The 23,733-nt window shown below is 45.0% G+C and overlaps 1 protein-coding gene across 1 annotated transcript in view; it reads left to right on the forward strand.

The window, feature by feature from the left end:
• Positions 1 to 23,733, forward strand: part of itgav (integrin, alpha V) — a 29,560-nt gene that overhangs the window by 987 nt on the left and 4,840 nt on the right. The window contains exons 2-31 of the mRNA XM_065962484.1: positions 2,921 to 3,051; positions 8,661 to 8,752; positions 9,410 to 9,524; positions 9,658 to 9,719; positions 9,854 to 9,902; positions 11,684 to 11,806; positions 12,168 to 12,212; positions 12,489 to 12,532; positions 12,633 to 12,689; positions 13,661 to 13,713; positions 14,460 to 14,535; positions 16,011 to 16,140; positions 16,259 to 16,356; positions 16,689 to 16,782; positions 16,865 to 16,910; positions 17,539 to 17,646; positions 17,871 to 17,926; positions 18,039 to 18,193; positions 18,598 to 18,735; positions 18,900 to 18,967; positions 19,499 to 19,643; positions 20,036 to 20,128; positions 20,344 to 20,423; positions 20,773 to 20,853; positions 21,024 to 21,129; positions 22,189 to 22,347; positions 22,624 to 22,761; positions 23,011 to 23,124; positions 23,238 to 23,345; positions 23,469 to 23,588. Coding sequence (XP_065818556.1) covers positions 2,921 to 3,051; positions 8,661 to 8,752; positions 9,410 to 9,524; positions 9,658 to 9,719; positions 9,854 to 9,902; positions 11,684 to 11,806; positions 12,168 to 12,212; positions 12,489 to 12,532; positions 12,633 to 12,689; positions 13,661 to 13,713; positions 14,460 to 14,535; positions 16,011 to 16,140; positions 16,259 to 16,356; positions 16,689 to 16,782; positions 16,865 to 16,910; positions 17,539 to 17,646; positions 17,871 to 17,926; positions 18,039 to 18,193; positions 18,598 to 18,735; positions 18,900 to 18,967; positions 19,499 to 19,643; positions 20,036 to 20,128; positions 20,344 to 20,423; positions 20,773 to 20,853; positions 21,024 to 21,129; positions 22,189 to 22,347; positions 22,624 to 22,761; positions 23,011 to 23,124; positions 23,238 to 23,345; positions 23,469 to 23,588 — 2,884 coding nt within the window. The remainder of the gene's footprint in view (positions 1 to 2,920; positions 3,052 to 8,660; positions 8,753 to 9,409; positions 9,525 to 9,657; positions 9,720 to 9,853; positions 9,903 to 11,683; positions 11,807 to 12,167; positions 12,213 to 12,488; positions 12,533 to 12,632; positions 12,690 to 13,660; positions 13,714 to 14,459; positions 14,536 to 16,010; positions 16,141 to 16,258; positions 16,357 to 16,688; positions 16,783 to 16,864; positions 16,911 to 17,538; positions 17,647 to 17,870; positions 17,927 to 18,038; positions 18,194 to 18,597; positions 18,736 to 18,899; positions 18,968 to 19,498; positions 19,644 to 20,035; positions 20,129 to 20,343; positions 20,424 to 20,772; positions 20,854 to 21,023; positions 21,130 to 22,188; positions 22,348 to 22,623; positions 22,762 to 23,010; positions 23,125 to 23,237; positions 23,346 to 23,468; positions 23,589 to 23,733) is intronic.

The raw sequence follows: 23,733 nt of genomic DNA on the forward strand, positions 1-23,733 counted from the left end.
TTGTTTACATACCTCGACTATTTGTTTATTGTTTGTTTACATACCGTAACTATTTGTGTATCGTTTGTTTACATACCTTTACTATTTTTTATCGTTTATTTACATACCTCTTCTATTTGTTTATCTTTGTTTACATTTGTTTATCTTTGTTTACATTCCTCTTCTATTTGTTTATCTTTGTTTACATTTGTTTATCTTTGTTTACATACCTCTACTGTTTGTTTATCTTTGTTTTTGTCCTTACCGTTACCTCAGACTTCTTGCCGGTGTTTAGTTCTTATCAGCTTATTAAAAGTTTGTCAAACTATTGGAGTCTTGGAGGCTTTACGATTCCAAATGTTTTAAATATGACTCAAACGATTAAAGTTTTTGATCATTCTGAACTTCAGTAGTGAATCGTGATTAATCGTTTTAGGGCTCAACAGTCGACGCCCACTTCTAAGTAAATTTCCCCGTTCAAATCCTCTGTTGGCATTTTACAACATTTTTACATGAAGAGACTGAAGCTTGTAACCATGACAACCATCCACCCCAATACTCGTGAATTGAAAATATTAGATTGGTTGCCGATACGGCGCTAAGAAACTACACATCCCACAATCCATTGCGAATTATATTTATTTTCTTAAATGTAACTTTAGTCGTTGTTGTCGTGTTTATACTGTTAATACACGTGTTGTATTATCTTGTAGTTTGTGCTGTTGAAGATGTAAACTACATACACTGCGGCATGACAAAGCTAGTAGCGCATTTACTGTTAGCTACCGAACTAGCTAGCCTGCTAGCAAAACTATCCGTTGGCATTCAGCGCAGAGGGGCGGGAAACATTGCCATGGTAACAGCGAGCTCCAACTATCAGAGACACTCTGTGATCATGGGTAGTGTAGTTCTTTTCCCGATATCTTGAATACGTTTTGGCACCAGAATGTTGCCAATATATTCGTGAAATGTGGACATTGTGACAGGGTTTGCTGATCTTTCCAAACATCAGGGGCCAGGACTATTTCTTTTGTTGCTGTGGTATCAGTTTTGTTATTGTTTGAAATTCTGGTATCACGACAACCCTCATTGAAACTGAAGTATCTGTGAAGTTTTTGAAACTGTCTGAGCACCGAACTGTCAAGACCTTTAGGTCTCTGGTTCCCAACCCAGGGTCCAGGACCCCCTAAAGCCTGATTTTGACTTCTGTGTTAAATCCCCAGCATAGGTTCTCATAGCCCTGTTCCTACAGAAAGCCTGTATGAAGCCTGACGTGCATCTCACATGGTTACAACGCGACTGCAAGCCCTGTGATTGGTCGGCTGGGTAGCATCATATTTCCTGCAGCAGCATTGTAGTCGTTTTCAAAATGCTGCATAAAGTAGAACGCAACGAGTCAGTTTAATCAACTGCTGTTCAATCAGCCTCAACTCCTACATAAAACGCTTAGTTTCAGTTGCCTTGGTTTCCTGTACGCACACAAGCAGGAGTGTGGCAGGACCTTAAACTGGCGATATACCTAGCATAGAAATTGCACCGCAAACTAGCGTTTGTAGTCGGAGCATTGCAGAGCTACAGACACGCCAACGCACTTGCTTCATTTGGATGCAAGTGGGCTTTAGGTGATGTTAAGGTTTCAATCATGCTCTAAACGTCTCAAGCTAATGAAAAAAGCAACCGTTAGCCACACAGAATTAAAACCCAAGCAAACCAGAAGCAGTTTGTCTGGGAGAGGTCAGAAGTAAGGACAACTTTTCAACGCTAGTCACAGTTTTCCTGGAGCACAGAGCGTCTTCAGATTGTTTCTTTTGTCCCTCAAACAGTCGAAAACCCGAAGAGCTTTTATTTAAGATAAATGAGATAGAACTTTATTTATCTCCAAGGACATTCTTGGACAGTCTTACGTCCATAAATGAAATCAATAAAACTAGAACAGGTCTGATCAAATGCTTGCCGTGTAGCTGCAGGGCGATTAACAAACCTCTTGAGTCACAACGTCTTCTTCAGGTGATCGTTAAAAGTTTATCAAGCTTAAGAAGAAAAAGGCGTTCCTACAGTCATCCTTCATGATCACAAACAGTCTGAAGTCAATTCATCTATAAATGTCGTTCTCTTGGAGACGTAGAAGTGTCCATGTATTGACCTTGAATGCGTTGAATTCCAGTGGTGTAATTAAAGAGGATTAACCTGTAATTAGAGGCTGAATTTAAGCAGCTGAACTTGTGAAACAGAGGAATCATAGGTGATGTAATGCAGCCGCGGGTCATGTTTAGTGTTGTTCAGACAGTGAAGTGTTGTGAAACGGTTTCTGAGGAAAGTTTGTCCCCTGGTTTAACATTATGATTAACCCTTCATGTGTCAGTCTTTATCTCACTGTCACAGAAGTCTTCCTGCTCCTGTTTCCTGCTGACGATCTGTAAGTGACAGACACACAGGCGGTACATGACGGCCCCCTTCTAGACTCACTTAAAGTCCTGTTCTTATTTAGACCCCTATAAGGTTTATTTACGGAGGAGTAAAGTGTGTTTTTAGTGCTCGATCGTGAGGCTCTGGTGACCTTTGGTGAACTCTTCATCTTTATGTGTTTTGTGTCTGTGATAACTAAACATCAAGGATCAAGAAGTAAGCTGCAGAAAATGTCTGTGTTCTCGGGGCCCATTAATCAGCTGTTCTTTGTTCAGTTAACTGATCAGTCATTTGGCATTTAAAGTTTCAGAATTGTGTGGAAATGTTTTTTAAAGTGCCCAAAAAGATTTAACAAATGTCTTTTTTGTCAGTGACCCAGAGATATGAATTTTACCCATCAGAAAGGCGAACAGCATGCATGATTTTAAATCGTGTGCTACCAAAATGTAGCTTTACTCCACTCACACCTCCTCTCCTCTCCTCTCCTCTCCTCTCCTCTCCTCTCCTCTCCTCTCCTCTCCTCTCCTCTCCTCAGGTCAGACGTTTTGATTGGAGCTCCTCGGGCGAACGCGTCGTCCTCCAGCAGTGTTGTGGAGCGAGGAGCGGTATACAGCTGTCCCTGGGCCGGTTCTTCCTCCTGTCAGCAGGTGCTGTTTGACAGCTCAGGTACCAAACACTCACCATTATGTTCCAAATGTTCCTGATGCTGAAGTTATCTACTCGGGCGGTGGTACAGATGTTTATGCACGTTCTGATGCTGCTTGATCATCTGTTCTGCTTGCCAGTTTGTCTTTTTCCACTTGTTCATTGATTCTGTGAAAACGTTGAATCACAGGTAGCGTTGATGTAAAGATAAAAACTACCACTACAGAGTCAGACTTCTGCTTCATTTTCCCTCTGGGATTTCCCCGCTGAAACATGTGAGAGAGAGCAGGTCATCAGGAATCCACTTCTCCACATTCCCCATTAATCTGATCATGACAGTTTACTCTACCTGTCAAAAAAACAACAACGATATCATCATCCAAAGGAATGATTTACCGTTGACATTGTCGGACATGGATTGACCCTCGGTTGGCTCTCTGATTGGCGGTCATCGGACAAATCACCCTCAACCGCAACCGTTGCCGGGCTACTTCCTGTTAGACAAAATGTATCCTGGGCCAAGTCTCTTCAGTGCGTCTCTTCAGACCTCTGGCTCCAGAGATGGTCACTGATGGAGTCCAGAGGTCAGGCAGGAGAGGTGAGACGGCGAGCAGCGACGGGAGGACAGCTAATGTAAGCGGACATCACTAGCATCAGACATAGATCATATTTTTTGAGATTTATAGTTCTCCTCATACACCCTGCTGTATCTCTGTCCTGATTCTGTTACTGAGGATGAGTTTAGAAAATAATTCAATCAATTAAATACAAATAAAAGTTGTCATCTCGAGGTATTTTCAAACGTTCTAAATGGGAAGGAGCCCGGTGACAAGAGATTTAGTCTAACCTAGTAGCAGTAACTAAGGAGGGCGGGGCTTGAAGAAGGGTCAGACATTATATAAACATTCTGCAGGATAGATGGTCTTTTAATTATGACTTGCTCGCACAGATGAGTGTTAATTACCGATAGCTCTGATGTACTGAAGTTCATGAAAACAGTGTGAATAAATCAAAACACAGCCGAACTGTCTGAGCACAGTCATGCCATCATGCCAACCCTGACCCTAAACAGTTAAACAGGAGAATCTGAAGCAGTATGAGTCAGACTGTGAAAAGTGAACTGTTTAATGGTGCGGACAAAGTAAAAGTCACTGTGTGCTTTTCCTCCTAATAGTAGGGAGCAGTGTGTAAGTTAAGAGATAATGAAGGTTCAGCTGCTGCAGCCGGCTGCTCTCATCTCAAGTCAGGACGCATTCAGGAATGTGCGCGGTGCTGGAGGTGTGTGGGCATGTCCCCGTGGAGGTCTGGCTTGCTGTGTCCTCCAGCGCTGAAGAAGCTGAAAGAATAGCATCGAACGAAACAGACACATTTATCCGTCTGCAGATTCACTTCAAAGTTTTTACTATCATCATTCTGAAAGCAGAATTCTCAACCAGCTTCACCCTCTTTGTTTTTTGATCTTTATAAAGGAGCAATATGTAACTGTGACACATAGTGTTCAAATTGGGTACTGCAGTCCAAATTCAAAACAATGGAGAGAGCTGACCCCCCCCCCCCCCACCCCCTCCTCTCTAGAGTCAATGCTCACGCAGGTTGCCAAAAGGCCCCGTGTCCACCTATGAGTAGAGAGTGTGTACAGCGCCCACGGCCTTTTTTTCCGATATGATATTCCAGTATGATATTTGTGAAGGAAACAATGATCTCGTCTATATAGCGTGTAGTAAAGAGTAACGGAGCAGAGTCTGCCATACAGCGGCTGCTTTAAAATACTGTTGTCATAGAGACAAGACGCTGCAGCATTTTTATTCTCAGCACACAAACGCTTCATTAAAGCGCCAGTTGGACACGGGGCCTTACTCACCAAATGTTTTCGGCCGTGTCGCCTCCGCCAGGGTGGAGTCGCCTCGACCTGTTTTGATTTCAAAGATAAAAATGAGAGGTTATGTCATCTCTCTCAGGACGGGGATTGATGTGTTTGGCAAGCGTAGCGCTGACTCAGGAAAAGTCAGCTGGAGTTTCATTAAAGAGCAGGACAGTTAGCATTAGCATCTTGGACCCCTACAGACCTGACAGGGCGGATTTGGCTCAGTTGGTAGAGTCAAGGGTTTGATGGGTTCGATCCCCAGCTGAGCAACATGTCCGATGTGTCCTTGGGCAAGACACTTAAGCCCACATTGCTCCCGCTGCTTCGGTGGCTGTGTATGAATTGATTAGGGTTGTTCTTACTCTCTGATGTTCATCTCTTTGGATAAAAGCGTCTGCTAAGTGAATTGTAGATTGGAGATAATAAGACTGCTTCAGGTTCCTGTGGAGACTAATCCCTTAGAGACGCTGCTTTGTTATGAACACGTTTCTGTACATAAACAGAACAACATGAGCGTGATCAAGCCGGGCTGTTGCTTCATGTTAAAGATCTGATTATCAGCTGCTGGGAACAGCACCTATGAGAGGTGTTATTTCAAAACCCATCTGATCCTCTGTGGAGTCACCACGCTGCCGCCCACGCTGTTTCCAGCCTCCTCCAGGAATCCTGTCAGCAGCTGACAGGACTGCTAGCTTTCATAATCAGCTGGTTTCTTCTTCTGCAGGCCGCGATTGAACGAGTGCGTAGGAGTCACTGAACGAGTAAAAATACAACCTGAAGTCTCAGCACAAACAGGAAGAGAGTCACAGAATGGGGTTTCAAATGGAGGTTATAATGAAATGATGACATCATCGTCTGCTTGCAGCTCGGTTTATGCAGCAACAACTGATGGATGCCCGGTGGAAAATAATGCCAAACAATGTAGAGATGGGAGCAAACCGATCTAATATCAGTATGGGGTCTGACGCTGCCGACTAAGAAAGATGGTTGGGCACTCTAACATTCTTAGCTCACACAGTCTCTCTCCACGAGCAGAAACGTGCTCAAACTAGGATCAATATTGGAGATGCTTTTGAAAAATGGAGAGAGGTTAGAATGCAGAAAGGTTTACAGACCGATGCAGAGCTGAATAAACACTGAAGCTTCAGTGTCCACCACATGGTAACCTGTGTGAGCATCGACTCTAGAGAGGAGGGGGCGGGGGGAGACAGCTCTCTACAATGTTTAGAATTTAGACTGCAGTACCCATTTTAAACACTAGGTGACTTAACTTCAAACCTCCAAATGTCTCTCTCTCTCTCTCCCTCTCTCTCACATGTCGTTACTTTCTGATACCATTCCACTGGTAAACAGAGATTGTATCGTTGGTGGTGATGTTCTGACACCTTGAATCAGAGAGTGTGAGTGAGCAGCAGAGATCAACTGATTATGTGTCTCTGTGTTCAGCCTGTTTGGTATTCTGTGGGAGACCTCAGCCATGAAAGCAGGAAATAACAAACAAACCACAGTCCAAAACAGCGAGTCCCTGCCCCCTCCACACACACACACACACACACACACACACACACACACACACACACACGAGCCTGTTTAGACGTCTAACTGTGCAGAGGAGTTTTTTCCTCCCATCTTGATTCAGACACTGTTATAGAAGCAGACACGATGCTGCTGCTGAGTTTATCTGACGAGCTGAAAATACTCGATAAGAGGAAGAACATGTTGTTATTCCTCTTCCAGCTTTTAAAAAACATTCCTCAGCTTCGAGGGTTAAAGCTTATTTGAATGCATTTGAGCTTAAATTCTGCCAAAACTAACAATAAAGGCTGATTTACTCTCCCCAGTCAAATCCACGCTGTGGGTTCACATAGCCCTGAACCTACTCAGGAGCCTGCCCAAGTATTCCAGTTTATTCTGCTCTGTGGTCCAGTAAAGCTTCGGCCCGTAATCACGTACTGTAGGTCACATCAACAACAAAGGACTCTATTGTGAAGGGACACACACACACACACACACACACACACACACACACACACACACACACACACACACACACACACACACACACACACACACACACACAGGGTGACATAAGTAGGGCACTCAGAACCAGCAGAGCAGACAGACTGAACATGAGTGAGCAGTATTGATCCTCTCCATCAAACTCCTCTGCACAGTCAGACTTCTAAACGGGCATGCATGCAACTATGTGTGTGTGTGTGCGTGCTTTTGTGTGTGTGTGTGTATGCGTGTGTGTGTGTGTGTTTGTGACTCAATCCTCTCACAGTGATGATGCAGCTTGTGTTCCTGCTGTAGTTTTATTTTCTCTCAGATGTGACTTGTACAGGATCGTGTTTTTGTTTAGCCTTTCTGTTCAGGACCTGAGCGGAAAACATTCAATATGTTTTCACTCCTGACTATTTCTCCTGATCTGGTTGATCACAGATGCACCTCACAGGGGGAGAATATCCATATTAGAAAGGAGGGGGGGGTCTCCTGAGGACATGACGTAAAAAAATTAAGTCCTCTATACGACGCTATAATGACAGTATTTGTCTTTATTCTACGTGTAGTTCAACAGAATCGCAATCTGAACTAAGTTGTGTTGAGTGTAGAACAGGAAACCTCTGCACTTATCATTTTTTATGATTTGGACAGATAGTCACAGTGTATCAGACCACCCGATCGATTAAGGGGTAAATCGGGCCTAAAACCGTCTCATGTGTGAGGCCGACGTTAGCAGTACGCTAAGAGCTGTGTGGACACTTTAAAGTTTAATCTTCCTCCTCAGACTCAGATCATCCTCAGCCAGCGTCTGTCACCCGCCCGGAGTTTCCCAACCTGATGGGAAAATCCCAAACATTTCCTCACCGTCTGCTCGGCCTTCAACATCACGAGCACGCTCTCATATTTATTCACTTCCTGTCTGCTGTATTAAGTCAGATGTGTGTAAAACAGCTCCTTCTATTTCACAGCTGGGTGGTGTTTAGATGAAGTCTGCAGGCTGAGGGTGAATCAGCTGCTGCGTCTCTGTGACAACACAAACAGGTTTATAATGTTTATTCAGTTTGATGGTCTTTAAAGCTCCTCTGTGAGCTGCGAGCTTCCCTCTGACCCCGTTATTTACCCTGAAAGAGACTCGGAGGAAACTCAGACTGTCCACTGATGGCGCAGCATTTCTTCATTTAATCTCTTAAATCATTTTAAATGTCTTAATCTGTTCCCTCATGTTCCTGATTTTTTCAGAAGACAGAGGAGGAGGAACCAAGAGAGTTCGTGGTGAGAGCGACTCGATATAACGTCTTCTTCATAAAAACATTTTGACCTTCTTGTAAATCTTGTCAGCCGTTTGTACCATTGACACTGAGACCAGGATGTGAAGTTGTCCAATGACCTCGCTCCTTCTCTCGTCATATATCATTCCGGAGGCCTGATGGAGACAGCGCTGCGTGTGTTCAGCGTCTGAGCGGCGTGAGGCTGAACGCAGGCTGTGTGAGCTCAGGTAGCTGTGACCAGCGGTGTGTGGGTGGAGTCAGATAAAAGGTGTTAGGAAACAGGCGTCATACGGTTTACTGCTCTCCTCTTCATACTGCTAGTTGAAGGCACCATATATATGCCGCTGTGACGTCTCACCTTCGATAAGAATGTCACGGTGAAATCTTGAATCCTTCGCTGGACGGACTGCGAGCTTCATGTGACAGGACACTTCAGAGACACAGATTGTCATTTTGAATGAATGATAAAAGTCTCTCTTTGTGTCTCTCTCTAGATGACAGGACGAACACAGAAGGAGCTAAGATGGAGTTCAAATCTAAGCAGTGGTTTGGCGCTTCGGTCCGATCTGATGGAGAACACATACTGGTAAATCTAAACTGAAGCTCTACACATTTTAATGAATTGGTTGTTTGATTTTGGGACAATAAGTTTTCACAAAGTAAAAGTCAAATGGGCCAAAATTCAGGCAGAGAACAAACAGAACATCCATCCATCATCTACACCACTTTTCCTGTTCAGGGACGGTGGTGGGGGTGGGGCTGTCATTGGTTGAGAGGCGGGGTTACACCCTGGACTGGTCACCAGCCAATCACAGGGCTGAAATGTAGAGACAGACAACCAGCCACACTCACATTCACATAATAATTTAGAGTCCCCAGTTAACCTAACGAGCATGTCTTTGGACTGTGGGAGGAAGCCGGAGTACCCGGAGAGAACCCACACATGCACAGGGAGAACATGCAGACTCCACACAGAGAGGCTCCTGTCAGACAGGGATTCAAACCGAGAACCTCCTCGCTGTGAGCGGACAGCACTAACCACTGCAGCACCGTGCAGCCCCATCAGGACATGAAGTCATTAAATAAGCGTAACCTTAAAATATCAGCAGCAGTGAAATGTTGAACACAGTTTTCATGATACGGATAATAAAACTCCAAATACGGTGTGACAGGAGACGTGAAACCACAGTATGGATAACACATTAATCCTGTGTTTGTGTGTGTTTGTGTGTGTGTTGTCCAGGCGTGTGCTCCTCTGTATCAGTGGTCGACGTACGGCGTGTCGGAGCGAGAGCCGGTGGGAACGTGTTTCCTGAAGAAAGGAGACGCGGTGGTCGAGTACTCGCCCTGCAGATCGAGTCAGTGCTTTAATATTCTGTCTTCTTTTTTTCTGTTCTATTCACAATCATTTAAAGAGTACAGGTGAAACCCTGCAGGTGTGGGATGCGAGTCTCTTTAATTTTTCTTTTCTTTTTTTGTTTTTCTGTCCAGCTGCAAACTCACCTGAAGGTCAGGGTTTCTGCCAGGCCGGATTCAGCGCTGACTTCCTAAAGGTGAGAAACCAGAAATACACCCTCAACACTTACATCAAGTGATGTTATCATAAAGGCTGTTCTCTACATGAAAGGTAAAGTTAACCCTCTCTCTCTCTCTCTCTCTCTCTCTCTCTGTCTGTTTGTGTTTTCAGAAGGAGCACAGAGTGGTGGTGGGTGGACCGGGCAGCTTCTACTGGCAGGGTGAGTGTGTACCTGTGCGTGCGTGCGTGTGTTACCTGTTCCACATTGTCAAAGCTTGCAAACTCGTTATTCACAAAATACACAAAATAAAAATTAGACAGATATGGTTGCCATAGAGACTCTGTTGGTTATCTGACAAACCTTCTGCTGCAGACGGTCGAAGGTCAGAAATGACCATAAAAGCATGATAGCTTCATGAAAGTTCACATCCTGGTATTTTCTGAATACATGTTTTAAGACTGTAAAACAACAGTTAGTAGTTTTCTTTCTTTCTGAGAAGCAGCTGCTAATGAGATAATGAAAAAGAAACAAACTGACAGGTATATAACAAACACTCACGTCGATCCAAATCTACAGTTATCCCCAAAACAGCTGATGTCATCTCTGCACAAGCCCCTCCGACTGAGCCAGGCTAACTGTTTGCCCCTGCTTCCAGTCTTTATGCTAAGCTAAGCTAACTCAGGACAAACTCTCAGCTCAGTCTGAAAGTTTCAGTCGAAACTTTATCCTTTATAAAACACACTGACAGTGCACAGCCTCAGATCTCTGATGACGCTTGTCCGGCGGCTCCGCTGTGTTTTGTGTTTTCGGTGGTTGTGGACGCTGCTGGATCAGCATGAGCACGCCGTGTTGTGTCATTGTGGGTTTGATGATTATGATGAGTTGAGGACAAACATGTTTACAGTCTGGTACCAAAGCAGTTTGGGTCTCTGTGGCTCACTTCTCTTGTCATTACACTCACCTGTTTACGTTATATTAAGGCTTACAGTGATGTAGAATTAGGGGGCGTGGCCTCTTTGAGTGACAGGTGGGAGCAGCTAATTCAGTCGCTGAACTGAATCTCTTCAGACAGGGTGTGTGTGTGTGTGTGTGTGTGTGTGTGTGTGTGTGTGTGTGTGTGTGTGTGTGTGTGTGTGTGTGTGTGTGTGTGTGTGTGTGTGTGTGTGTGTGTGTGTGTGTGTGTGTGTGTGTGTGTGTGTGTGTGTGTGTGTGTCTGTCTGTCTGTCTGTCTGTCTGTCTGTCTGTCTGTCTGTCTGTCTGTCTGTCTGTGTCTGAGGGTGTGACACAGAGTTTATCCTGATTGCTGACTCAGACACATACACACATTTCCTCTCTCCCTGTCTCTCTCTCTCTCTCTTTTCCTGGGGTGTGTTAGCCTATTTATTGTTTCCTGTTGAGTCAACACACACACACACGTGCACACACACACACATAAAAACACACACACCCTGTCTGTTTGTGATTAGTTTCTTGTTAAGGCTGTGGCAGTTTTTTTTTTGCTCTATAATTACAGACTTAGCATTTTTCTGAACCAGCCTGTAAAAAAAACTCACGTGAAATCTGACACTCCTTTCTTCCCTCACGTTCTTGTGTCCTCCTCTCTCCTCCTCTCTCCTCTCATATCCTCCTCTCTCCTCTCATGTCCTCCTCTCTCCTCTCATGTCCTCCTCTCTCCTCTCATATCCTCATCTCTCCTCTCGTGTCCTCCTCTTTTCTGTCGTGTTAGTAGTTAACCCTGTTTCCTCCTTTTATCTTTTCTCTCCTTCTTCCTGTCTTGTTTGTCCTCTTTTCTTTAAATGCTTTTTTTTTTTTTTTTAACCTTTCCTTTCCTCTTCTCTTCTCTTTTTTATTTTTGTTTTATTTTCTTGTAATGTCAGTAGTTCTTGTAATGTTCTCAGTAGTTCTCTTTTGTTTTCTTACGGTCCCTAAAGTTCACGCTGAAGGTTGTCTGTATTTAATCTCATCTTTAAATTTCTCTAATGTTCTCTTTCTCTCTTCAGGTCAGCTGATTTCCGATGACGTCGCTGAGATTTTTAAGCGCTTTGACAAAAAATATGTCATCCCGTACGGAAACACCCTCTCTACAAAGTCCGCCAGCGCCCAGTATGACGACAGTTATCTAGGTACACACATACATACACACACTCACACACATACACACACACGCACACACACACACACACACACACACACACATTCAGCATGTGTTCTCCTGATTTTAATGAGTTTATTTTCCTCTTTGGATGAAATCAGAATTAACAGAAACAGATCAGCTGCTGTCACATAAAGACGACGATACACTGAGTTAAATAAAGTGTGACTGATAAACATTTACAGTTTAAACATGGCTGACCTCACACGTCAGCAGGTGTGTCGTGAAACACAAACCTTCAACACATGCTGCTGAACCGTTTTCACGCATCAGGAGACTCAAAGAGTTGTTTGTTGTTTTACTGACCAAGTCCTCATCTCCATGATTTTCAGGATATTCTGTGACTGTTGGAGACTTCAACGATGATGGGAAAGAAGGTGAGGAAAGTTCAGAATGGGGGGGAGACAGCTCCCTACAATGTTTAGAATTTGTACTGCAGTACCCATTTTAAACACTAGGTGTTAGAGTTACATACTGCTCCTTTAAACATCTGATGACAGCACTGAACATTTTCCTTACATTTCTGGAACATCATAAACCAAAGATTTGCTTTATTAATTTATAAAACGTTTAATGGATGAATAAGTTATGAAGATAAACAGCAGTGGAAGGTGTTCTTTAATACTTACATGGTTCGTCTCTCTCATCCTCAGATTATGTGACCGGAGTCCCTCGTGGAGACAAGGCACTCGGTTATGTAAGAGAAACTTTGCACACACACATCTCAGCATCGTTTTTTTTGTGATTTAGTTTATAGTCATCAGTGGCTGATGTTCTGTGTTCGTTTGATGTTTCAGGTGAACATCTTTAACAACCTTAACATGGAGTCTATGGTGAACTTCACGGGAACACAGGTGAGATTCATAAAACGAACCCTGTTCACTAAAGACCAGACAGAACTTGAAAGGTCACATATCCTGCTCCTCTTCATCCAGTGTAAATACATTTCAGAGCTCCTCAAAACATGTCTGTGAAGTTTCTTGTTCTATATCCACTCTGATCCTGTATTTGATCATGTCTATAAACCCCTCTATTTCAGCCCTGCTCAGATCAGGCTGTTTCTGTGTCTGTACCTTTAAATATGTAAACGCCCCCTCTCTGGAAGGGCTTGGGTGACTTGGGCTTTCTCGCTTTGTGATGTCATTAAGGTAAAAATCTCCAAACGGCCTGATTGAGCACACATTTTCTGAAAAGTGGAGCAGGCAAAAGGCGGAGAGGAGGGGTTTGTAGATGGACAAGAGACACATATCAGAGTGGATTTTATAGAATATGTGACCCTTTAACCTCGGCTACCTATATATCAAACAGGAGCAGCCTCTGTGACTCGTGTTTTTAAGTGATCAAACCGAAGACACTTAAGTCATTTTATAGCTGGAGAGAGAGAGGGAGAAAGGATCCATCATCAGAGATAATGACAGAGGTCTAACTCACCTCCGGTCCATCCTCATAACTCGCCCTCTGAACGCACTTAACTCCCTTTCATCTGCTTCCTGTTTGCCCTCCTCCTCCTCTTTCTCCTCTTCCTCCTCCTCCTCCTCGTCCTCCTCAGCCTCCTCCTCTCTCCTCCTCCTCCTGTTCCTCTTCCTGCTGTTCAGATTCACAGATATTGAATCCTTTACTTCTTGATTCAACCTGACAGCACATGTGGCTTTAAAAAAATTCTCAAGATTTCTCAAGCCCTTAGAATAATATTTCCTGAAATGTTTATATTGGACTGAGTGTTGATTTTAACGATAATCTGTTTCATATTTTACCTTTTAAATCCCTCAGACAGGCGGTCTGTGTAGACCTACTTATTTAAATAACTCCCCCTCTCCTCCTGCAGATGGCGGCGTACTTCGGACACTCAGTTGCTGCTACAGATGTTAATAATGACGGGTGAGTCTCTGTCCGCTCTTCAGCTGTTCCTAAGGTTGTGAAAAGTTTCGATTACTTCTGTGATACTGAGTACTGAAACTTAAAGGAAGCTACGAGCTAACTAAAGAGTGCTAAAATTAGCATGCAGGAGCCTCATTGGTCAACACAGCTGTCAATCATGGAGTTATCAATCAGAAACATAAATCAGCGTGATAAAAAGTAACTATAAAGACAGAAAAACAAACCGTATGTGACGTGTATTTCATTTTACACTTTGACTTATGCCCCATCTGTTTACATGGAGGAGGCGGGGCTTATGACCTTTACTGCTGCCAGCCAGCAGGGGGAGCACTTACTGTTTTGGCCTCACTTTGTGGGAGCCGTCATGTCGTCCATGTTTTCACACAGACTGTTGCTGTTACACTATAAATAATCTCTTTAACGTTGGACACATTTTTCCACCAGCTGCAGTTTGGAAACATCTGGAGTCAGTGATGTGTCTCAGCCACCAAATTAAAAACAGCAGAAGAAGAACAACAGCTGATGTAAACACGTCAAAACAAACAGATCACAAGTTGTTTATGATAGAGGGAACAAACGAGGCGCGTGTTTGAAACCCTGAAATGTTTTTACTGAACGATAGTAACGTGTATGAAGCGTCTCTGCTGACAGACTCGCTGACTTCCTGTCTTTCTCCTATCTCTCTTTATGATTAAACATTCATTGACAGCTGATTTTAACGACTCTGTTTCCTGTGTTTGTCTCAGTTTGGTGGATCTGCTGGTTGGCGCTCCTCTCTTCATGGACAGAGGCCCTGATGGGAAACTGAGGGAGGTGGGACAGGTATGAAACACACACACACACACACACACACACACGTCAATATTTCATGTTGAGATTCCTTCCCTCAGAGGACATTATAACTGATATAATGCTGAATATGCTCAGCCAGGAACAGACTCTAACACTGTGTCCTAAAGCCTAAATTCCACCAGATGTGTGTTCGGTCCGATCAATTTACCACAGAGCAGATCGAGCAGGACAGGAAGTCAGACACCGAAACATTACAACATCCTGTTTATTTTCAGAATAAAACACTCCGTTTAGACGGTTCAGAACAACGACCTCGTGTGTTTGTTCTTTATGATCTCGCGTGATTCAGTTATTACCACGGGAACTTCTTTGTCTCTGCACTCCAGCTGTCCAGCGGTGCTTGCCATGCTGCGCTCTGAGCACGCAGCCTGCGGGTGTTGACAGACTAGGGAGCACTGAGCTCGACCGGACCGGAGCAGACACTCAATGCACACGTATCTGGTGGAAGTTCTGGGTGATAGAATGCGAGCGTTGGATGTCACGTCGCATGAGAGCAGAGAGGAGATAATGGATAGAAAACACACAGACCCATATCTCTCACAGACACGTGTGTGTGTCTGTCATGTCGCTCCATCAAGAGGAAACAGAGACGCAGATAAAATTTAACATTTGAACTTCCTCAGAAGTGAACAAACTGTTCCACTCTTAGTTTGCACATTTCATTTTTCCTCCTGCTGATATTTCAACAGAAATATTTCCTTCTTCATAAACTCTCTGGATGCTGAAAAAAAAGCTTCTATAAAAAAGAGAGATGTAAGTTCAAAGTTAACGATCAAAAGCACAAAAAACAAATTGCACTTAAAGGTCCAATCAGTGAGATGTGTAGAGAGTGAAATGATAAAGGTACGTTACTATATGATCAGACATTAAGGAAACATGCTATGTTGAAGTGCTGGCTTCTCTGACAACAATGCAGCAGCCAGTATGTCCTCCTTCTAACTTTAGATTCTGGTCCTGAATGCTCTGGATTTGTTTGGACCAGAGAAGGTAGGCGGTTTTAAGGCACCCCTACACGGCCGTTTTGGACGCCCCTTGGTTTGCCAAATATGAGAGCAGTTATCAGGTCAAACCAACAGGTGTTGTAGTGATGGAAGCGGGCAAGAGAACTGGTTCAGATAGAAGTGATTGTACCCGACCTAAAAAGCCTCTGCATGTTTCTAATAAGCTCCATGAGCAGAAACGTGCTCAAACTAGGATCAATATTAGAAATGCTTTTGAAAAATGGAGAGAGGTTAGAACACAGAAAGGTTTACAGACCGATGCAGAGCTGGATAAACACTGAAGCTTCAGTGTCCACCACATGGCAACCTGTGTGAGCATCGACTCTAGAGAGGAGGGGGCGGGGGGAGACAGCGCTCTACAATGTTTACTGAAGCGTTTCCTTTGTTTTCAACAACTGACAGGATGCATTGGTGTGTCCGTGTGTGTGTGTGTGTTTTCTTCAGGTGTCTGTGTACCTGGGTCGTGGTGGGTTTTCCTTCCACCCTCCTCAGCAGCTCATCGGGTCAGAGGTTTACGCCCGATATGGCTCTGCCATCACCACACTGGGAGACCTGGACATGGACGGATTCAATGGTGAGACACGCACGCACACACACACACACACACACACGAACACACACACACACACACACACACAGCCCTCGTGTTTCATCTCTGATCTCTCTCTCTCTCTCTCTCTCTCTCTCTCCAGACGTGGCGATCTCTGCTCCGTACGGGGGTCCAGATCGGTATGGTCGCATCTACATCCATAACGGCCGCCCTCAGGGGCCCAACGCCACACCTTCACAGGTAAACACCACAAACATGTCCAACATGAAGCATGAATGAAACACAGAATCAGAGTACCTTTATTGTAATCGACAAAGAGGGGGGTCAGGGTTACTGATGAGGCGGCCGATAGTTTGAGGCATGTGGATAAACCCATGCAGGCGTTTTCGCTGTATATACTTGCGCCATATCTTTAGCGAGATTCAGCGCGACTGCATCAGTAAGAGCCTTCCATCGTATCTGTTTCTTGTCTTAGAGGTGTAGATAAATCGATCATGCTGCTGCTGCCTTTATTAGCAGTCGCACAAACACACACACACTGTTTGTTTTAAATGTTTGTGTGTATTTTTCAGGTCCTGAAGGGTAAATGGGCGTCCAGCTACATGCCTTCAAGCTTCGGATACTCCATGACAGGAAACACTGACATAGACAAAAACGGATACCCAGGTACACAAACACACAAAAACACACGCGCGCGCGTACACACACAGCAGGGAAGAGGTGTGCTGAGTGTTTTTTTGTCTTTCAGATTTAATAGTCGGGGTGTTTGGAGCCGACAAAGCTGTTTTATACAGGTAACATACTCTCTCTGTGTGTGTGTGTCTGTCTGTGTGTGTGGGCGTGCGTACCCCCCTGCGGTGCATGAGGACCGTAATGAGCTAGGCCACCTCTGATATCAAAGAGCTTCTGTTTTATAGCTGCTGTTAGGACATTTCTTAACCCCTTGAGTGCCGATTAAATCCAATTAAATGGATCCCTCTTTATTCCTGAAGATAATTATGTCCTGAATGTGGGGTCATGACCCCACTGAAAACAAAAAACATAATTCAACATTATTTCAGTCAAAACTCACATCTCAAAACTTTATCAACCAAGCCAGGAACCTCCTTAAATCAGTCCTGAGCTGCTGAGCTGCAGACTGAGTCATAGTTGTAGTTAATTTACATCCTTTAAAAAAAGATTCCAAGGAGCGCCGGTGGGTCAGTGGTTGGTTTGTGCTCCCCATGTGCAGAGGCTGTGGTCCTCACAGCGGACGGCCCGGGTTTGAATCCGATTTGTGGCTCCTTTCCCCGCTCTGTCTATCTCCCTGAGTCTGGATCTATCCTCTGTCCTGTCTCTCCAACAAAGGCACAAAGATCCCAAAAATAGAAGTGCTCTGAAATTGAGTTGTGAAGATTGAGTCTGTGTGTCTGTGTGTGTCAGAGCTCGTCCTGTGATCAGTGTGAACGCCACATTGGACATGACGCCTCAGATCATTAACCCTGAGGAGAAGTCGTGCAACATCTCTGGAACAAATACGCCGGTGTCCTGGTGAGTCTTAAACCTTATCAGGATCTTTTCACTCTGACGTTATTCTGATGAACAATGAGTCTGTGTTCAGTACTTTGAAGCACTGCTGCTGACTGTGTGTGTGTGTGTGTGTGTGTGTGTGTGTGTGTGTGTGTGTGTGTGTGTGTGTGTGTGTGTGTGTGTGTGTGTGTGTGTGTGTGTGTGTGTGTGTGTGTGTGTGTGCGCCTGTGCCTGTGCCTGTGTAGTTTCAAGGTAAAGTACTGTCTGAAGGCCAGCGGCATCAGCGCTCCACCCACTCTCAGTGAGTCAAACAAACCCTGCAGCATTAAAGACACACACAGTATATTTATGTATCTGAGTATGTGGTGGTGCAGCTGTCAGATCTGGCCTCTGATTGGTCGCTGGTCCTGCAGATTTCCGTGTGGACCTGGAGCTGGATCGTCTGAAGCAGAAGGAGTCGACCAAACGCGTCCTCTTCCTGCACGATCAAGCCTTTCATTACTCCAAGAACATGGTGGTCAACAACGGGAAAGGCCCCACCTGCGAGGAGCAGTTCGTCTACCTGGGGGTGAGACACCGTTTACCCACCACAGAAGAAGAAATTCAACACCTGCCAATGAAAACCTCTCACAGAGAAATACAGGAAACATTACAGACAGACACACACACAAAGGAGAGGGCTAATCTTGTTTTCACAGTCACCACTGAGCTTCTAACATTTGTCTGCAGACTTTGAATTAAAGAACATTCAGCATTGAGACACCCAAGCCTTTCCAGAGAGGGGGCGTGGTCAGATACAGCTTATTTACATTTAAAGGTACAGACACAGAAACAGCCTGTTCTGAGCAGGGCTGAAATAGAGGGTTTTATAGACATGATCAAATACAGGATCAGAGTGGATTTAGAACAGGACACTTCACACACATGTTTTGAGCTCTGAGACTTATTTACACTGGTTGTTTTTGTTGTCAGGAGGGCCAAGATGTTAGGGATAAGATCACACCCATCTCTGTGGCGATGGATTACACTCTGAACTATCAGATGGCTGCAGATCCGACTGGCCTGCTGCCCATCCTCCACATGTCGACACCGTCCAACGTCACCAAGCAGGTAACGCATCCGATGATACTTGACCTTCGGGTGTAAACTCTGTGACTGAGTCGTATTTTCTTTAATTCTTCCTGCTCTGTTTGATTCTTTGCCCTTTATGTTATTTAAGTTTTTTTGTCAACTCTTTGCCCTCAATGTCTCCGCCTGCTCCGTTTGCTCCTCAGGCTCACATCCTGTTGGACTGTGGCGACGACAACATCTGTAAACCCGACCTGAAGCTGTCCGTGAAGAGGTGAGACACTCAATCAATCAGGTGTTTATCGTCTTCAACTTACCTGAGGACACTTTTCAGGTAGAACTGCAAATGAAAATCTTTTTTCTCTGCTGGAACTCAACCCTCAGAGGCGTAAAAGGAAGAAAGAAAAACCAAAACAGGGCCAGGATTCCAAATAACTGGAAGATAAATGAAGTAGCTGATCAAACAAAATAAGATTGGAGCCCCGGTGGCCTAGTGGTTAGAGCATGCACCCCATGTACAGAGGCTGTAGTCCTCTATGTAGGGTTGAAAGCCCTTCCCTGCACTCTCTCTCTGTCTTGGTCTCTCGCAATCTCTTTCTCTCTCTCTCTCCCAAAAATAAATCTTAAAATATACAAATCAGATTGAAAATGGATAAAAACTGAATTGACAAGTTTTTCTCAATTCAACCGGATCAAACGTAAACGTAGGAATCAAACAGGACTTTGAACTCTATTTTCCCGTCAGAAACGGGATTACTTTATTTATTTTCTGTTGATGTTTGTTGTTGTTTTTTTTTCCCTGCAGTGACCGCGAGCAGATCTACATCGGAGATGATAACGCTCTGACTCTGGAGGTGGTCGCTGAGAATAAAGGAGAGGGAGCGTACGAGGCAGAGTTGCACATCTACCCGCCGCAGCTGGCTGACTTCACCAGGGTCGTCCCCAGCGATGTAACCTCACCTGTCCTGAACACACACACACACACACACACACACACACACACACACACACACACACACACACACACACACACACACACACACACACATCTGTGTTATTTATAAATATTGTCGAGGTGAAATGTTTTTTTCTCTGAAAAGAGGAAGTGAAGACATTTCAGCTGCTCAGAAAGAGGAACGTCTGTTCTGTGGAATCAGCGATGACTCTCAAATCATTTTAACCCACAAGGACATTTAAGAATCTTTATTTTTATGTTTTTATTTTTACCAGAACAAAAAGAGATCAGCTCCCGGGATTCAGTTGTACAGCCGACTCCCTCTGACCGAGTGTGCTCCCACTCTGATCGTTATTTTATGGTTTGAAATGTCGTTTCTTATTTCAGACTCACAGCAGAGTCTCCTGCACCTACAAGAAGGAGAACCAGACCAAGATTGTGGTGTGTGACCTGGGAAACCCCATGAAGGCAGGAACTGTGGTCAGTAAATCAACTCGTCTCGTACTGCGTGCTGGTCCTCTGCTGTCCCCCTGCTCTCTGATTGGTCCTCTTCTGTTTTACCCCTCTCTGATTGGTCTTCTGCTGTGTTCCTTCTCTCTGATTGGTCCTCTGCTGTCCCCCTGCCCTCCTATTGGTCCTATGCTGTTTTACTGCTCTCTGATTGGCCCTCTGCTGTGTTCCTTCCTTCCGGTCAGATTAAGACAGCGCTGAGTTTCAGCGTACATCTGGTATCAGAGGAGGAGACATCTGTGAAGTTTGACCTTAAGATGGTCAGGTGAGCTCTGTCGTGTGTGTGTGTGTGTGTGTGTGCGTGTGTGTGTGTGTGATATGACAGATATGACATCATTCAGTGATTGAGAAGCGTTCACACAGTCCTCAAAGGATCCTTTATCCTGCTTTTTGAATATTCCACGTCGACTAAACGCTCCAGTTGAAATTTCAGAGCGAGACGATGGAGTACAGATCAACAGTTTAAATATAAAGAGTTGAGAGAACACAACCGTCAGAGATGGGAAATATACATCAGAGCTTAAAAATAAGTTACGGTTAAAATATTAGAAAGTTCAAAGTAAAGGAGACAGAGATGAAACGTTCTGAACTTTAATCCACTGTTTGTGTTTCAGCTCGAACCAGTTCGACAACACGAGTCCTCGAGTGTCCAGCGTCACCAAACTGGCGGTCCTGGCTAAAGTCTCCATCAGAGGGTAACACACACACACACACAGGCACTCACACACACACACACACACACACACACACAGGCACTCACACACACACACACACACACGCACACACACACACACAATGCAGACATACGCACTCTGAAGTTTACATCCTGTGTTTCTGAATGTCTTGTGCGTGTGTATGTGTGCAGGACGTCGTCTCCCAGTCAGATTCTTCTTCCCATCGCCAACTGGAAACCCAGACATCCTGCTGTGAGCGTAGACGACCAGGGACCTCAGATAGTCCACGTCTACGAGGTACACACACACAAACACACACACACGGTGATACACGTCCCCCCCGTTCTCTTTAAATCATCTGGCTATTATCACTGTGACACTAAATATTGATCTGGAGACATAAGCGTGACTCGCTTCTCCTGATAAACAGAGTCTGTTACACTTAGAGCTATTTCCATAGCAATGGGTAACTCTGTAGCTGTTCCCACATGAAGCTGAATGTTTCCTCTCATGGTGAACATCAGAGCATCATCACCAGCTGAGCGTCGGACCTGCAGCTTCCTGTTTCTTCAAGCTTTCTCCAACATCTTAACGTCCTCTAGTCCGGTTTGTCGCTCGCTCTCTCCTGAAAAACTCCGGAGATTAGGCTATCCCGAGGGACTAGGGTATATTTGAATGCAAACAGACAAATTGCGTGTGTGCGTGCGCACATCGGGGCGAAACTCCCCCTAACATAATGGTAGGGGAAACACTGCTGCTGGAACCCTAGTATTTTATCCGCAGAAAGTCCGACTGAGCTGATGTGAGAACACAGCAGCATATACTCCGGAGGATTCACCTCACCCAATGGGACCCGAGGGACGTTTATATACAGTGACTGCTGCACAATGCATAAAGTGTCTGCACCACTACGGCTGCATTATGTTTTCTGTTCGTTAGTCTGTTGTTCTCCTCTCTTTTGTGGATGTTGTCATTCCATTGGACTACACATAGCACATAACACGTCGCAGTGTGAGCCAGGCGTTATCAAACAGTACAGAGACGGGCTAACTGGCTGCTTTTTAGCTGAAGGCTGCTGTGTGAACTAACGCCGTAAAGACGTACGCACTTCTCTCCAGATGACCTCGACCCGCTGCCAAAGTTACATAGTGCTGAAAACAGGCGAGCGGGGCGCTCTCCCTGTTGGAGGTTATTGTTCTATTAGATCGACTTTGAAACGACTGAAGGAGGAGGCGTTGCAGATGGTTGCTTTAATACAAGATAAGTTAGCCACAGCTGTATGAGAAACGTTCACTCTGTGAGAGTGTTTGAGCACTTTGTTTATGTGAACCAATCATCACCACTGGATGTTTTCAGCTCCTGAACAGCGGGCCGAGTACGTTCAGTAAGGCGTCTCTGGAGGTCGAGTTGCCGTATCATTACAAGAACGACTCTCTGCTCTACGTTGTATCTTTCGAGACCGAGGGGCCGATTAACTGCACCACGGACATCGAGCTCAACCCGCTCAACCTGTCGGTGAGAGAACAGGACACACACACACACACACAAATTATCTCTGTCTCTCTGTTCTCTGTGATATCTAACCTGTGTGTGTGTGTGTGTGTGTGTGTGTGTGTGTGTGTGTGTGTGTGTGTGTGTGTGTGTGTGTGTGTGTGTGTGTGTGTGTGTGTGTGTGTGTGTGTGTGTGTGTGTGTGTGTGTGTGTGTGTGTGTGTGTGTGTGTGTGTGTGTGTGTGTGTGTGTGTGTGTGTGTGTGTGTGTGTGTGTGTGTGTGTGTGTGTGTGCGCGACAGAGCCCGCTATCCTCAGCGAAGAACATCAGCGGTGGGATACCTCCCAGAGAGACAGAGACAGAGGGACGAAACAGACACCAAGTCCGCAGGAGAGAAGTGGAGTCAACAAGAGACTCACAGAACGACCTGCAGACACTGGTACACACACATACACACACAGACTAACACACACACACTCAGATAAACACCGTAAAATACTTTGGCACCAAAGTAACCCGACTAAAGACAGTACTCTGGATAAAATTATCATGATTCAGTGTGTGTGGGTGTGTTTGTGTGTGTGTGTCTGTGTGTGTGTGTGTGTGTGGGTGTGTTTGTGTGTTTGTGTGTGTGTGTGTGTGGTGTGTGTCTGTATGTGTGTGTGGGTGTGTTTGTGCGTGTGTGTAGGACTGTAACACAGCAGACTGTCTGCGGCTCAGGTGTCAGGTGGGTCGACTGGTGAAGGGGAAGAACGCCATCGTGTTCATCTACTCCAGACTGACCGTCAACAACTTCCTCAGGGTAAACGATAAACACACACAAACAAATCTCACCTCTCACATGTCGGACGTCGTGATCTGACGTCACTCCACACGTCAGACACGTGACGAGTCTTTTGTTTGTTTCTCCGTCAGACGGAGAATCAGAATCGTTCGTATATGGTACAATCGACTGCGTCCTTCAACGTCATCGAGATGCCGTATAAGAACCTGGACTCAGAGCTGTCGTCCAACAGCACCATGGTGAGACACACACACACACATGCACACACACACACATGCACACACACACGGAGTTCATGTTCAGGTCATACAGAGCTGGAGGTGTGTGAGGTGTCAGTGTGTTGATGCAGTGTGTGTTTTCAGGTCAGTGTGTCGGTCATGTGGGTGGCGGAGCCGCCTCAGTCGGTCCCGGGTTGGGTCGTAGCCCTGGCAGTGTTAGCCGGTCTGCTGCTGCTCGCTCTGCTCATCTTCATCATGTACAAGGTGAGACACAAACACTGAGAACAACAACAACAACAACAACAACACATAAACAAACAACGCCCAGCTGAGTGTTCACTATCTCAGCTTGTTATAAATGGTCTCCTGAGGCAAGACGAGACGTAAAAAGAACGAAGCAGCAGAATCG

The sequence above is a fragment of the Labrus bergylta genome, chromosome 13 (genome assembly GCF_963930695.1).
Source record: "Labrus bergylta chromosome 13, fLabBer1.1, whole genome shotgun sequence".
NCBI classification, from domain to species: Eukaryota; Metazoa; Chordata; class Actinopteri; order Labriformes; family Labridae; genus Labrus; species Labrus bergylta.